Consider the following 15,788-nt stretch of genomic DNA (forward strand, 5'->3'; position numbering starts at 1 on the left):
TTTTCCTTCATCCTTACAATATATCTTGGCCATCTTTTCATATCAGCATTTACAAATATACCTTTCTCTTTTTAATAGCTGCACAGTATCCTATTTTTGAGTGTATACACACATTATTTTTTAAATCATCTATTGAAGGATGTTTAAGTTACTTCCAATTGTTTACTTTCCTAAACACTGTAATAAATACCCTTCCTAAGAAAGTTTAGAAGGATCTTCGGGCTATGTGACATCTGTCAACTCTGTAGTCGATGACAGTGACCCAAACAGACTCTGCACCGAAGGGAGAGGTATGTTTCATTGAGTAGAGAAACAAACAATTCTCTACAAAATACTGTAGCCAACAAGTTCAGAGATAGTAGAGTTGTCAACAGGTGAAGCCACCTTAGCAAGAGGGGCACCCTGTTTTGACAGTTTAGTAACAGCAGAGACTTGAGGCAATTACTCAGCACTGATTGTGAGATCAGAAGAGGAATTTCCCTGTCACAAGCAGGGCTGGGGCAGGGCTGTGGGTCCCCCAGACTGTCTGGAAACAGACAAGGATGGGCAGCAGAGCTCCAAATCAGGCAACAGCACGTGTGAAAAAAAAAGCAGTGACTTGTGAGGAAACTCATAATTCACAGACCAAATCTCTTCCAGCAGAGGGCAGTGCCTCAGATATCAGGCGGGACTCGGGCCAGCTGGAGCCAGAGCTGGAGACTTCGCGGGACAGATTACACCAGCTCTAGGCTGAGAAGAAACTGAACTGTCCTTTGGATACTGTAAGTGACACTGGGGAATACTGGAGAGACACATCAGGACTTCTCACTAATTTGCTTGTTTTCTAATATCTAACAATTGGGGCTTGGTATTATACAGTTGGGCCCTTAGGGCTTGCAAGGGGGATTTGAGGTCATTTTTAACTCCACTGGCTACTTACTCTTTCAGCTTTCTGTGTGCATGCCCGAGTCAAAAAGGGAGTGACATGCATAAAATATAACCTAGGCTTCTGACCCCGGGGCTCTGTGGATGTGACACAAAGTTTACAAATAGAAAGCAGAGGGAAAGATATGTAAGAAGTAACAATTTTATCTAAAAATAGAAACTTTGTGTGTTTAACCTTAGAGTCCTTTGAATTTCAAAGATTATGAAGCATGGTCATTAAAACAAAGTTTAACTTGGGAGAGCCAAGTTAAATTGCTGTGCCTTACAAGACAATGAAAAGAGTTAGTCTGCTGGCCTAAACAATTGCCAATCCACGCTTCCTCGCTGCGTAGCGGTTGGAATCAAAAAAGAGGCAAAACTGAGTTAGAGTACCTTAATAAAGTCTACTTCTAATCCTGCTGTTTTTCGAGCCTGGTGATAAAAAGGAAAGGAGCGACTCTGGCATTTGCTGGTGGAGACAAGGCAGATTTGCCAGGTGATAAAGTACCCTGTGTTGTGTGTGTGTTCAATTATTTGTCAGCACGGCTAAAGAAAACACACCACAGAGGAAATCAGAACCATTAGTGAAGTCGAAGGCTAGTTTGCACGCGTTCCTTCGAAAAATACCAAGTGGAAGGAAGACCAGCAAAGAGAATCCACTTTCTCGGCTGTTTTATTTTCTCTGCCGCTTCTAGTCCGGGGATGTTTGGCTTGTGCTCCGGGTCATCAGATCCGCCCCAGGCCGATCGAGTCTTCAGGCCGGACTGGGGGCCCTCTGAGACGCGGAGAGGCTTCCGCGAGGTCGGGGTGGGACTATCCACATCAGCAGCAGCAGAAACAGCAGCTGCGGGCGGCCGAGCGGAAAAAGGAGACTCCGGAGGTCCCGAGAGAGGCCCTTTGCCAAGGCCGTAGCCCAGACCCGAAACCGTCCCCGCTGTCTCGCCCAGCAGGGCGCGGCCCCAGCGCCACCCGGCTCGCCCCGGAGAGGTGGGACTTTCCCCACCGGAAGTGATCCTGTCCAGTCTCGGGGAACTGGGGCACCTCAACCAGTGTGTCAGGGAAACCCTTCCGGGTGTGTGCTGGGGGGGGGGGGGGGGGGGGGTGAGAAAAAAAAAGAGGTGGGTTCGCTTGGAGTCCCAGCGGCCGCCGCCGCCGCCGCCGCCGGACGGCCCCCGCCCCTTTCCCCTCTGCGAGCGGTAGCGCAGGGGAGGCGGTGAGACCGAGGAACCAGCCTCTCGCCATGGCCTTGGCGTGACAGAGTTTCCCGGGCGGCCGGGCGGGTGCGGACGGCAGGGTAAGCGGCGGCGGTGGCGGCCGGGTCCGGGTGGGAGCCGCAGGAGGCGGCCGGCCGGGCTGCCGGGCTGGGGCGGGGGTCAGGCTGGTAACGCGCGCCCTCTCCCCCCGCTTCACAGGCCGGACGACACCCGCGGCAGCCGCGGCCCAGAGACCCGCCCGGGCGACAGCGACTGGAGCGGAGCCCACAGGCCCGGGCCGGCTCGGCGGCGCGAGCAGGAAGCGGGGTCCCTGGGCCCCTTTGTGTGAAGGGCGAAGGAGGGGTGCGGGGCAGCCCCCGACCGCGGGCTCCTTGGACGCCTGTCTTCCCGCGGGGGTCCCCGTCGGTCCTGCGGCGTCCCCCCCTCCACTTCCCTTCGGGGGGCGCGTCTCGCCTCCCCCCGCCCTCCTCCGGGCTGCTCAGGGCTCGCCCTTTCCCCACGCCCCCTGCCTGGGCTTCAGTTCCTATAGGAAGGGCATTACCATCCCATCCCCACCCACCCCGACACTTCGCTCTTTCCCCTCCCCCTCCTTTAACTTCCTCTTCTTCCCCCGTCCGGCCCTCGGCTCCTCTGCACTCTCCTCCCGGGTTCGCAGATTTCCGCCCACCTTCCGCCTCTCCGAGCAGCGCCGCAGCGAGCGGGGTGTTATTTTTCCCTCCCTTTGGTAGGAGTTGGTGAAGGTGAGACTCAATGAGGGAATACAAGGTAGTGGTGTTAGGGAGCGGAGGGGTTGGCAAATCCGCCCTGACTGTGCAGTTTGTCACTGGGACTTTCATTGAGAAATATGACCCCACCATTGAAGATTTCTACCGCAAAGAGATCGAAGTGGACTCTTCCCCCTCCGTGCTGGAAATTCTGGACACCGCAGGAACTGAGCAGTTTGCTTCCATGAGAGATCTCTACATCAAAAACGGCCAAGGTTTCATCCTGGTTTACAGTCTGGTTAATCAACAGTCTTTTCAGGTAACCAAACCAAGTCTTATAATTTGTAAGAAGGGGGTGTGGTAATCCAACATTTACTTCTGGTTTGCTTGCACCGTGCGTAAATGACTGTTTTGCTTTTGAAAGTTAGACATGGCGCATTTTTGAGGTTACTCCTGGCACGGAAAAGTACCCAGTTGTTTCTGTAGAGAGGACTAAAGTCGCAACCGTCAACAAATGTTTTAAAGTTATTTTTAAGTGAAAGAGAAGTGAAAAAAGAAATGTCAGCTTGTGTATGTTTAGCCTGGACTATAGCCTTCTGAAGTTGCTTGTTCAACTCCACAAGCCTTCGTTAAGGTACTCAAGCAAACAACATTTAAAAGATAATCTCAGGCAAATAGAGCACTTTGTAAGGAAAATTATTTGGAGACGATTATCTGTTCCACAGATAAATTCCTCTGCGTCTGCTTCGCCCTCCCCCTTTTTGTTCTCACCCAAGTCTCTCAACCAGATTTCTAAATCTTAGGGCTACAAGATGATGAACTCAAGACCTGCCTTCTAGGTACTCTACTTACTTGGAGCGTGTGAAGGGAAGTTAGTAATTGAAAAGACTAGTATCTAAAATTAATAACAAACAAAAATCTCGAATGACTCTCTTTTTTTTTTTTCAGTTCAGCCAAATTGATTCTGATAACATTGACTAAAGAAAATATGTGGTTCTGGGAACACTGAACAAGTGTAGATTTTTAACCCCCCGGCTAGGTGGTGGTCCAGTGTCTCTGGAAAGATCTGTCCTGTCCTTCACTGGGACACAGACTGGAGGTTTAACATTGTTTTAAGAGATGCAATGAATGTTGCTATTTATTCCTTGAAAATAAATAACCTCGTATTGACCCATTATATTGACCTTCATTGACTTAGGAAATGGATATTTTTTTTTTCTGCATTTAAAGGTATGCACTTAATGTTGCTTACTTAAGAGACATTAAATGCTTTAGCCAAGCCATTGTGCTAATTTCACTTTTCTTAGTATTTTATCTTAAAATGAACTTTCCCAGTGACCTGATGTAGCAACTTCAGGGGTTTTTTTTTTTATTCTTTTAAAGATAAGTAATGGGTAAATTAATCAAAGTTGCTGTGACCAGACTAAAGTTCATTTTATGCAGACTTAAATTCCAAAGCACAACCATTATAAAAGCATTTTTCTCCAGAAAGTACCAATGTGCTAAAGGTGCTATTTGACAGGCGTTTTCTTTCTATAGGATCCTTGGGACATTTGTTATTCTGTTAGCTTACTCTCTTCAGGCTGGCAGTCTTTTGAAGGGTTTTTCATAAGATACCCATTATAGCTACTTCTTTTATACACATACATAGGGAGTGAAAAACTGCCATTATTTCAATAGAGACTTAAACTCTTTTAAGCCCAAATGCCATCAATTTGGATTCTCAGCTGAACTTCTTTCTATAAGGAAACAGGGGAAAGAAGCTTAACCGAGAAGACTGAATTGATATGTGATCCAACAAAAATGTTGCAACTGTCAACTGTATGTTTTTGTAAATTTTCAGTCCCTTCTTTTTCTTCATCCTGCATGTAAATTCTGTGTGCTGTAACTGTTAGGATTAAGCACATGTGTTATATTTAAGTCAAACTTTTCAAGTTACAAAAAAATTCAAGAAGTGCAATGTATTAGTAAATTACACTGTACAATTATTACATTGTCTTAAATCGATACTACCCCTTGAAAATTGACCCTCCTAGAGAATTGCTAAGGCTCTTATCTTTTGTAATTAGTTGTAATTACTTAGAAAAAGTAATATATACGAGAGAGGAAATTCACATAATATACCCAAACATAGGCAAAGGAAAATTTGACTTCTTCCAGCCCAAATCTGCCCCCCTCCCCGGCATTGTCCCTCCCAGGAGCTGCTCACTAGTGTACAGTAACTTCTAATACTGAAGGGTATTTTAAGGATCAAGGCATACCATTACATTTAAAACGAAACACTGAAGTGTGTTTGGTCTTCTAGGCACAAGGCAGTGTTTTTCTTCCCACCTAAAACACTTTCTCTCAAGTGGTCTTGCTAAATGGCTAGGAATGCATAGATGCTGCAATCCTGTGCTGGGGTAACAGGTGTTACCAGGAGTGATGACAAGCTGGCAGGTTTAAGGACGTGGCCAAACACCCTTTTGGATTCATCGTATTTGGGGATTTGCTTTTGAAATCCGTGTCGACCTAGGGAAAGAAGTGACTAAATGAGTCCTAAAGTTATTGTTCAACCTACATTTTATATTCTTGATAAATCCAGCAGGTAGGCCCTGTGGAAATTATCTATTCCTACTTCAACGGAGAAAATGACATTTTCTTCATTTGGGTGTGTGGTTTTACTGTGGATTCAGCTTTCTCTGCTCACTGAGGGATGACTTCTTGGGATATTGCAATATTTCTTTAATGGTTTTGCAAACAGCATAATTTTTTTCTTTCTCTTTGTGATTGTTTACATAGGATATCAAGCCAATGAGAGATCAGATTGTCAGAGTGAAGAGATATGAAAAAGTCCCACTGATCCTAGTAGGAAATAAAGTGGATCTGGAACCAGAAAGAGAGGTTATGTCTTCAGAAGGCAGAGCTCTGGCTCAAGAATGGGGCTGTCCTTTCATGGAGACATCGGCAAAAAGTAAATCAATGGTGGATGAACTTTTTGCTGAGATCGTCAGGCAAATGAACTATTCTTCCCTACCCGAGAAGCAAGATCAATGTTGTACAACTTGCGTTGTCCAGTAAAAAATAAAAAGATAACCTCAATCATGGCCATACCGAGCAGGTTAGTTGTTGATGGAACCTTATGTTTTTGATCAAGTATAACAAAAAGCTTAATATTAATCCACATGCTACCTTAAATTTCTTTATTTTTGGAAAAAAACATTTCCATTAGCACAAAATAATCAACATTCAAGATAGATAATTGAAAAAGAGACAGGTCAGTAAAATGAAGGTAAGAAATTGTCTGTACTCCCAATACCAGGATTCGTTTTTTAAAGTGAGTTTGCTGTTCTCTCTCTGATCTGTAACATTCCTTTGGGGTGGGGTGAGTTAAAGGATAATTTTCCCTGTTTGGGTGATTTAGCATTCAAAGTGCATGGGAGAACATCCAGTAATAACTTGAGAAGATGATTAGTTTTGTGTTTTCTGTGCTTTTCTATCACGAGCTGGAGAGCTGCTTTAATTGAAATCATCAATTTACTAATCACCCAAGTGCTAGATTTAGCAGAATGATTATTTAATTAAGTTCATATGTATGTTACACTGGAGGGACTTCAGTGACCTCTGATAATAACAAACTATAGTGCCACAGTGTACCTTGACTCATTATGAATAATATGGTCCAGATGAGAAACTGGTGAAATCATCTGCAGTGTGTTTAGAATGGACAATCCCAAGCCCAGGAAACATTTATATTCAGCTTAATAAATAATGGAGTTAATAAGAACAACAGCAAAATCTTCAAACCTCTCATTGGGCTAAATAACTTAAGTGTTAAGTTAAAAAGTGTTTTTTAAATGAATGCATTTTTTGAAAAGTAAGGTTCCGTAAAACTTACCGATCATTTAAAATGAGATAACTTTATTCATATCACAATCTTTTAATCTAGATTGTAATTGGACAGATAGTCTCACTTAGGCAATAATACCTAGATAATAAGGTAAGACAACCAATATCCTGGATGACTGAGAAGCTGCAGAAAATGCCAGACTAGCCAGACAATATCAGGAATGGAATTGATTGTTTGAGCCAAGACTGACCTCAAGTCTAAGAGGCAGTGTTGTAAATGGCAACAGCCATTTCACATTGCACAAATGATTCCTAATCAAAGGTCTGGCTTTATATGTGCTCCCTGGAGAAAAGACTAACGGTCCCTAATTTATTTTTTCAGACAAGATTTCCTGTCAGCTAGTGTCATCTTTGAAAATGAAGGATGACAACAGTGCTTTATTCAAAATGCTTTCACTCATCAACTTTTGAGCATACCAAAATGTGATGAAAACACATTTGTTGTCTTATACCTAGCTCCATCTGTTAGCATGTAGTGTCACTCTGCAGACTGTAGCCCAGTGTACGTTTTGTTGCTAACATCATACTTGCAGTATAGTTTTTTGAGGCAGTATGAAGGTGATTGAGTCCAGTGTTCTTGTTTCCACAGTGTCTCTTCTTAAATCTCAAGCCAGCTTCAAGTCCGAACAAGTTGTGTGTGGTGGTGCATCTTTACCGTTACGCTCTACTTCTCTGACATTTTTAACCAGGCAAATAACATGTATGCATTTAGTTTTATCATCTTTATAAAAAATTAAACAGCTCCCGCAAAACATTCCCTATTTTTCCCCCATAATTATTGCAGACAGCTATTGGAAGGAAACAATAAAATGGATTTCATACATGTGGAGGGCCACTGTCTTAGTCAAGTTGGCAAATGAATGATGTATAAAGCTATTTGTAAAGCTTTCTTATTCTGAGTTATTTCTGAGTTTATTTCATTTTGCAGCTTTCGTGGTCTAAATTACTTTTAATCTGTTTGATTACCTACAGGAATTACTAAATAGACTTTTTAAATATCTCAAGCAAATTATGTTTATATTTGTTAACTAAAGTACTAAAATCAGAAAATAATAGTATCAATAATTGCTTCTTTTATAAAATTGAGTTAAGTTGCCTGGGAAGTTGTTTGTTTTTTATAAGCAGAATACACAATTAAAGGTGTGAGCCTTGAAATAAAATATCTAATCAGCTGAATTTCTAAAAATGTTACAGGGTGTCCCCTGACCAAGATCTTTTAGAACAAAACACTATATGCAGTGGAGTTTTTTGCTATCAAATATGATTGAACTGATGTGGTTAGGTATCTGTAATCAGAGGTCCATAAAGTTTGTTCTTGCTTACTATTTATTTTTTAAAAGTAGGTGATAGATTCTGAGTCCTGTAGCTTGAGTCACAGAGCTCTGAGGTCCATCAGTCCCAGATCTAGATTGAAGATAAAACTTTGACAAGTAAAGGTGATTTGAGAAATGTTTGTCCTTAATGTTTAGAAGAGAACCTTGTCCACATTAGAGATAGTAAGACTCAGATAAGTCCGAAGGACTGTGATTGTTGTAAATAGTTTTCTCTTTAATTGAAAGGGAAAGTTTATTAATGCTCTAAGAATTACTTCTGATAATACCTCACATTTATTTCTTATCACCCTTCAGTTGGAGTCACCAGTCTCTTGCCCAACACCTGTTTATCTGCATGTCCCCCAGGATGCTTTCCCCACCTTTCACCCTCCCATTGGCAGTAATCTTAGTGTAAGTTTGGAAGCAGTGCCAGATTCCTTACGTGCTGCTTTCATGGCTGGTTTCCTTACTGACCTGAGGAGCCTGCCATCAAGTGCTTTGAAGGACTTCATTACTGTGATACAGTGTTGCAGCCTTATCTTGATTTTGTTAACTATATCATAGCTCCTTTCTATTGATGTAAAGAGTTGACATTTGGCTGTTGTGATATAGTGTTGTTGAGAATGATTAATGTTTTCTTAACAATCTCATCATACTATAACAGAAGTAAATCACAGTGCTGTGGGGGTTTAGGGAAAGGAGAGACCAAAGTTAGAGCAGATTTCTCAACATTCAGGGCTCTTTGTTGTAGGAAGCATTGCATTCTCTGCATTGCAGAATGTTTAGCAGCATCCTTGGCCTCTACCTATCAGATGCCAGGAGTATTTCCTCCATCCCTCTGTTGTGATGAACAGAAATATTTCCAGACATCGCCAAGTATCTCCTGGAGGGCAAAATTGCCCTGGTTAAGAAGCACTGATTTAGAGGAACTGGGGAGCAGTCGCATTTGAGTTAGGCCTTGAAGAATGGGTAGGATTTGAGTAGATGGGGGAAGGGTAGAGGCAGTTTCAAAACAGAAAGAATGCCAGAAAGAAGCAAAATAATATCTTAAAAATATTCTGTTAATTCCCTGAAAAGTGGGAAGTCAAGTTATTCCTAAAATGTGAGCTTTTGGTAAATACTGGCATATAGGGTTTTTTTTTTTTTTAAGATTATTTTTTCAAGGATCCCTATATCTCAGTCCAGTATTGACAGAAGTTACTGTTTTGTTTTGTTTTTTTCTTAAAAAAACAGGAATATGAAAAGGTGTTCTTCACTACAGTTAGAAGGTCTCCTGCAGGATTTTATTGTATTTTTCTCTGTATTATGAACAGGTTCTCCCAACGAGAGTAAGTGGTGCATAAGAGTACCAAACACCAGGAATCAAACTGAAAGAACAAAGATCATTATTTATGTCGGCCTCGGTTCATTATATATGTCAGCCAGAAGAAAAAGGGAGATTCTTGATTCAAGACTAGCACATCATTTCACGTGGCAGCAGAATGCCTGGGATATTAACAAAGGCTCCTGAAAGGCTGAACCATCTATGAATGTCATTTTAGTCTAGCTGGCCTTACTATTTCTAAGCACAGTGAAATCAATTAGCATTTCCAGCTGTTTAAAATAAATAAGTGTGTGGAATCAGAATTGTTTCAAATCTTTTTTCCACCTTTTAATTAGATATGACATGCTGGGGATTTAGCAGATGTGAGGGGGACATCATGAAAATTACATTGTATACTTAAAATGCTGGCATTTTCATGTCCAAGTTAAGTATTAATCATACTAGTGAAACACCAGGGTGGAATTCTGTTGCTTAAGTTATAGTTTCAGATAGATACTTCCTCCTCCCGCCCCCCACATCTTGCATGTCACTTTAGAGAAAATACCTAAGCTTATCTAAATGCTTGTGTGTCATCCAGCTCACATAATGAGCCAAAATGGAGCCTGTGACATGGCAGCCTTGGGGTAGTGTGTACCCTATAGACCTGCAATGGACCTGGGGTAAAGGAGAGAAGAGAGTTGCCTCGTCCTTTCTGCCCTCTACTTCTCCCAGACCTTCACTGACCCCTACAGGGCTCATGGTTTGGGACTGTTCAGAGTGGATAGGTGCCTAGTTAGACCTGTTCTAGGAGTGGAGGTGTCTGGTGACTAGAATGACTGTATATCTGTTCCTGCTTTAATTGTTTCCTTTTAACCCCAAGATTAGGCTTTTATTGCAGAATGAAATGCATTTGAGCCATTCACTTTTACTCTTTTACCTCTCTAGCTTAGAACAAACCATCCGTAGAATTAACAAAAATTGCATCATGGAGTTGGAGAATTGCCACTGAGGAAGTATTCTAGCCATACTTCAGGAAAGATTCTCCTCGTGGGGTTACTCATGGTGGAATTCTAAATCCAGAAGATACTATCACCAAGAAAAACTTAAATCCTGTCAGCTGTTGGAAAAATTTATCCTACTAAAAACATACTCCCGAATTCCTTTGATTAGCCACAGTCTTAGGAACATCGGATTCAGAAAAAGCAATTTAGGGTTGAAGGGAACAGTCCCCTACCTGTTTAATTCAAAGTTAGCACCTGGGATCAGATCATTGGGCTCACACTGCTGCTTATTATCAGTGGGCATGGTCATATTATTTGAAATTTCAGAATTGAATTCATCATATTAATTTAAACTTAGAGATTTTAGGTCTAGGATGTAAGAAAAATAGTTTTTTCTTTCTACCCTGGGTTTACTGTAAACTTTTAGGGTGCATGTTCTCCTTGAAGCACAGGTCCCCTTCCATTTGCAGATTCTATGCCATAGGTTCAGCTTCTGCTCTCTGTGTTTGACCCTAGTTCTCTCACTTCACCCCCTAATAAGCTTCATCAGTGTTACTCAAGTTACAGTGGAGAAACAAACAAGATATTTAACAGAAATATTAACTGCAGAATTCTAGCCTAGTGCTTTGTTAATATAACTAATACTTAAATGGGATATGAACATGCCAAGTGAAAAACGTGAAGCAAAATATAGTTTTTAAAAAGTTCCTTTGGTTAAGTCCCCAGAATATCATATGTATAAAACTGGAAAAAATTTGAATTGATTATGATTACATATTTATTTTTGCTAAAAAGAATGGTAGTAAATACCACTGTATTTAGAAATGCTAAATCCAGCTAAGCTAAAAAGACACTCATAAACTGCTAAGCCTTTCAGGAGTCTTTGTTAATATCCCAGGCATTCTGCTGCCACGTGAAATGATGTGTTGGTCTTGAATCAAGAGTCTCCCTTTTTCTTCATGCTGACATAAATAATGATCTTTGTTCTTTCAGTTCTATGTTTGGTATTCTCGTGTACTGATTTACCCCACTTGGGAGACCCTATTTCATAATTTCCTGAGCAAAAGGTTTGGACTGTTTGGGATTTCTTTTTTTTTTCTTTCCTCTCTCTCTTTCATAACAAAATCTAATTAGAAAAAAGTGGAAAAGTGAAACCAGTTAAGCAAGAATTTGAGCAGAAGCCTCCAGAGTTCAGATTTGTTGCGTGTCTGGCTGGAAAGTTGAGAGTGAGGACAAGGATCACTTGTGTTCTATCTCACAAGCAGCAAGTTATACTTCTGCAGTGTGTCTAGATGTGATATCCTGAGAGTTAAAAAGTATGACTTTGACCAGCTGCCTTCAAAGCTTCTGGAATGTTTTTTAAATGAATGAGAGTTTTGGTACACTGGAAATTTTGTGTTCACAGTATGGAGCAGTAACATTTGCATTCTGTGTCCTTCTAATCTTAGAAGGACTGTCGTTTTTCGCTTAATGCATGCTTTTGCCTTAGGATTTATTACTGCAGAGCATTAAAATGTAGTACTCTCTTGAAAAGTAGTAGGTATTAATACTTAAATAGTATGCCTTATATTAATATTGTTGAATCTCACCTGGGATTTATTTGTGTCTCTTGATTTCACTGGAGTATTCTCATCCTATGGAATGTGGATAGACCAAATGTTAACCAGGTTTTTAGAGAGTGAGAAATATCACATATATCGCCTTTTATTTAATGTAGATTATGGTTAATAAGCTGATTTGTATTCTTAGTGTTTATTTTGGCTAGAAATAATTACTATTTCCTCAGTTTTATTTCAGAGAATACCTGAATTATTAAATCATCCAAGTCTTCCCTATTTGAGACATATTCATATTCGAAAATCCCCAACTCTTTGTAATTGCTTATTTTGAAAAGTGTGGATTAAAATTTATAGTCAACTTATTAATTCATATTAATTGAGGAAAGTCCAGTTTGAATTACTGAAAAATCCTCACAATGAATTACATATAGAATGAAATACTGTTGTGTTCAAATAGGTATAAAAATTCAAATGGGTCTAAAAATAAAAATATAAAGGTCTTTAATTTGGATATCAAAGACATAATCCTGTTCCTCTAGAAATTCAAACATAGTTGAGAAATGAAAAAATTACCTGACATTTGACATATAAAGTGCTTTTGCATAGTGCCTTATTCATTACCACAACCCTGTCAAGGAAAGAATTTTATCCTTATTTTCATGGTGAGGAAACTGGACTTTCCTAAGCTTAAATAACCAATGTCCTGATTAACAACTTCTTTTAATGCAAAATTTTTTTGAACTTTTGCATATTATCAAGTTAGTTCATAATCACTATACATTTAATACTATTTCCCATTAAAAATATGAAAAGATCAAAGCAGAAGTTACATTTGCCACTTTTATGCTATTAAGATCTTTTAAACATATAAGAATTTAAATATTGTATACTTTATACAATGAAGTATGTATTTCATCCAATGCTTTATTATAGTGTTGCTATAATTTACTGACTCTTGAACTGCAGAAGATTATTTTTACTTAAATTTATGAGGAACACAATGAAGTTCCACTTTACGATTTTGGTACCACTTGTATGTGTATAGAGATCTGTTTTCAGTGTTCTCGTTTTAAACTGTAATCTATATTTCCGGATTTTTATGATATTTTTATCTTAATTGCAGATAAAACTCAGAGGAAATTTGCACAGATGCTGCTTTGGAGAACTTTACAACCTGGGTTGCAGAACTGAGCCTTGGTAAACCTGTCTCTATTACAGCATGTTGCCATACATCTAATTAAGTGCATAAGGTCTTTGGCCTTCAAGATCCATTGACCTTAAACAGGAATGCTTAGCACGTTTACCATATGTTTAAAATCTGTTCTTTATCAATCAGTCCTTTTGTAGCTTTCTAAGTTCTTAATGATGGCTAATATGCAAGAATTAATTTTTAATATTTTAATTGATTTCTTTAATCAGTTTCTCAACTTGTATTTATTAAATACTCAAGCTCAGTATTACCTACTCAATGCCTTTTAAAAGAAAGTTATAATGGAGAAAAAAATTGAGCCTTAAACAAATGGTTACTTCTGTATATTACCTCGCACCAGTGCTTCATTCTATTTGTAAAATCTTTCTCCTTTAAGTGATTGGTTAATACTTTCAGACTTTGTTTACGTGTGGCAGTGTTGTAAAAAGAAACTAAAGATCACATTTTACCTGTGTGGATGGACTATCCCTTTTCTTCAAGTGCAGTTTGTGATGTATTTTTGTGTTAACATGTTCTGAAACTTATGGTTGATATTTGAAATTGACTGTAGTGCATTTAGCTAAAGAGTTAAGCATTTGATTCCATTAGGTTTTCACATGTGTTAATCTCATTTACAGCATCAAATTGCAGCAGTAACATTTTCCTTTCTGTGAAGTTCTAAATTTAGTTATGACCTACTTAGCAATGCCTTTGAAAAGGGATATTGTATCCATGGTAAATTAATTGTATACCTAAACAGAGATAGCTCAGCTTCGCCTGTCAGGCTTGTAAGTGACATCTAGTAGACTTCTGCACATGTAAAATTAAATTCAAATAAAATCATATACACTTTGTAGTTCTTAATATTTGTCTTTCTGAATAATAGTTTAAAGCAATATTTGTTAAAGTTTTCTTGCACTATCACAATTGCTTTTTAGTTATTTCTCAAGAAGCATGTTTGTAGTAGAGACAAAAATCTGTGTAACAGGAGGGAAGATAGCGCCAAGTCTCTGGGCGTTTTTTTCCTTTGTTTTTGTTTATTCTTTTTCAAATGTGCTTCTAATAGCCATTGCCTTCCATGTTGTTTACCTAATCAGCACATTTTGTCTGAATACTTGAACATTTAACAATAACACAGGTATAGAAACAGAAAGTAAACTTATAAAGAGTAATCTTGTGATTCAGTTCTAACATCATGATAATGAGCGCTTTTTCTAGCAATGATTTAAAAATTTTGTAAGTTTGACAGTATTTTGTTGTTGGGTTTTTACTTGGTTTTAGTTGTGTGCTTTTAATTTGCAGAAGTTAGTAACTGCAGCTCACCTACTGCACCAAAGTTCTCGATTTTAGGAGCCCAGCTTTAGTCATTTGAACATGCTTCTAAATAAAACAAAACAGAAAAACCAAAACCAGACTTTTGATCTATAATAATAGCTCAATAACTTTGTCAAGGAAAGCTCTAATATATGCAGTGATGGTTTTTGGAAGGGTGTGGCAATTTTAAATTTATATTGTGTGTGATGTTCAGATAAAGTGATATCTACATTCATGTGATTTATTGGTCAGTATGACCATTAATTATTGTGTAGAAATTAATTAAACTTTGTTTTCCTTTTTTAAAATCGTGTTGCATTTGATTCCTGATCGAATTCCCTCAAAGTGGACTCTTGATCTTAGATTTTGAATTTTATGGTGAGATTGTAAGGGTGGAGGCAATTGAAACTTAGTTTCTTATTTATAAACTGCTTGAAATGAATACCTAATTTAAGTTTGCACTTTAATACCAAACTTAAAACCAAAAGCTCAGTTCAAAGTAGGTTAAGTGATTGTGGTTCATTTTTATTAGCTTTTGTGAAATTCTAAAGGAATCAAATAATTCATGATGATTTAAATTTTCTGCAGATGGATTTTTTTTTAAATACAGTGTTTCTTTCCTATGGATAGTTCTTGTTCTCTCACTCTCTTGCTCTGTCACTGACCTCAGCAGCAAATTTAACTTGAATTCACTTAGGATCACAGGAGTCAGGGGAAAGTGATTTAAAGGTGATTTCTCCAGCACATTTTAAGAAAAGGGACCAAAAGTTATTTTAGCTTCCTCAATAGATTGCATGTCAAGTTGCTTATTAGGATAATAAATTAAATGCAATATATGTCTCGTCTTTACTATGGCATCTGTTTAGGAGTTGTTCAAATCACTGCAGTAGGGCTCTGCAAATAAAATCATGTAACCTATTATCATGGATCTAATGTACTGTAACTTTATCAATAAAAGTTAAAAAATCTCGAATAACAAGTACAGACATTGAACAATGACCTATAAATATTTGTAAAAGTAAAATTTTTCCAATAGATTTCATTCTTGTCATTTTGTAAGACGACCCTGCAGTCCACATGTTTGTAACTTTTTTAATAAAATAGACATCTGTATTACTGAGGTTGGTTTCTTGAATTATTTGGTGTATCACTGCTTGTTATTTGCTAACTTGTACATCTTTTTCATAACTTTTGATAAAAAGTCATTACTTTTTATCAAAATTATAATGTGTATTGAAGTACATGTTTAAACAAGTTAAATGTCCGCCTGTGTTCTTAGTCACCATTCTGGCATATGTGGGGAAAAAACTGAGCTATATCCTTAAATGTAATATTTAATCAATTGAATAACTTATAAATAAATTAGAAATTCAAAATAATGGTTAAAAAAGAATAATGAC

The 15,788-nt window shown here is 38.8% G+C and overlaps 1 protein-coding gene across 7 annotated transcripts; it reads left to right on the forward strand.

Annotated features, from left to right (window-relative positions):
* The first annotated feature begins 688 nt into the window (after positions 1 to 688).
* Positions 689 to 15,508, forward strand: RAP2C (RAP2C, member of RAS oncogene family). 7 transcript variants are annotated; one of them, XR_006058435.1, is made up of 5 exons: positions 2,093 to 2,197; positions 2,316 to 3,140; positions 5,603 to 5,921; positions 7,299 to 7,409; positions 13,009 to 15,508. XR_006058435.1 is itself a non-coding variant. In XM_042242530.1 (4 exons), exons 2-3 carry the CDS (start codon positions 2,868 to 2,870, stop codon positions 5,879 to 5,881), a joined length of 552 nt encoding a protein of 183 aa, XP_042098464.1. In that variant the 5' UTR covers positions 689 to 1,975; positions 2,316 to 2,867; the 3' UTR covers positions 5,882 to 5,921; positions 13,009 to 15,508. The 7 variants fall into 7 exon arrangements, 5 of the variants coding, with proteins under 5 accessions (XP_042098464.1, XP_042098463.1, XP_027818680.1 ...); XR_006058436.1 differs by lacking the exon at positions 13,009 to 15,508 and adding an exon at positions 9,336 to 9,648; XM_042242530.1 differs by lacking the exons at positions 2,093 to 2,197; positions 7,299 to 7,409 and adding an exon at positions 689 to 1,975.
* Positions 15,509 to 15,788: the final 280 nt, after the last annotated feature.

This window comes from Ovis aries, chromosome X, assembly GCF_016772045.2.
Source record: "Ovis aries strain OAR_USU_Benz2616 breed Rambouillet chromosome X, ARS-UI_Ramb_v3.0, whole genome shotgun sequence".
Lineage (NCBI taxonomy): Eukaryota > Metazoa > Chordata > Mammalia > Artiodactyla > Bovidae > Ovis > Ovis aries.

What these genes read in the sequence shown, in the direction of transcription:
- RAP2C (XM_042242530.1), top strand. Translation starts at nt 2,868, where the DNA reads ATGAGGGAATACAAGGTAGTGGTGTTAGGGAGCGGAGGGGTTGGCAAA. An exon ending in TTAATCAACAGTCTTTTCAG is followed by an intron (nt 3,141 to 5,602) that starts GTAACCAAACCA and finishes TTGTTTACATAG; the next exon opens with GATATCAAGCCAATGAGAGA.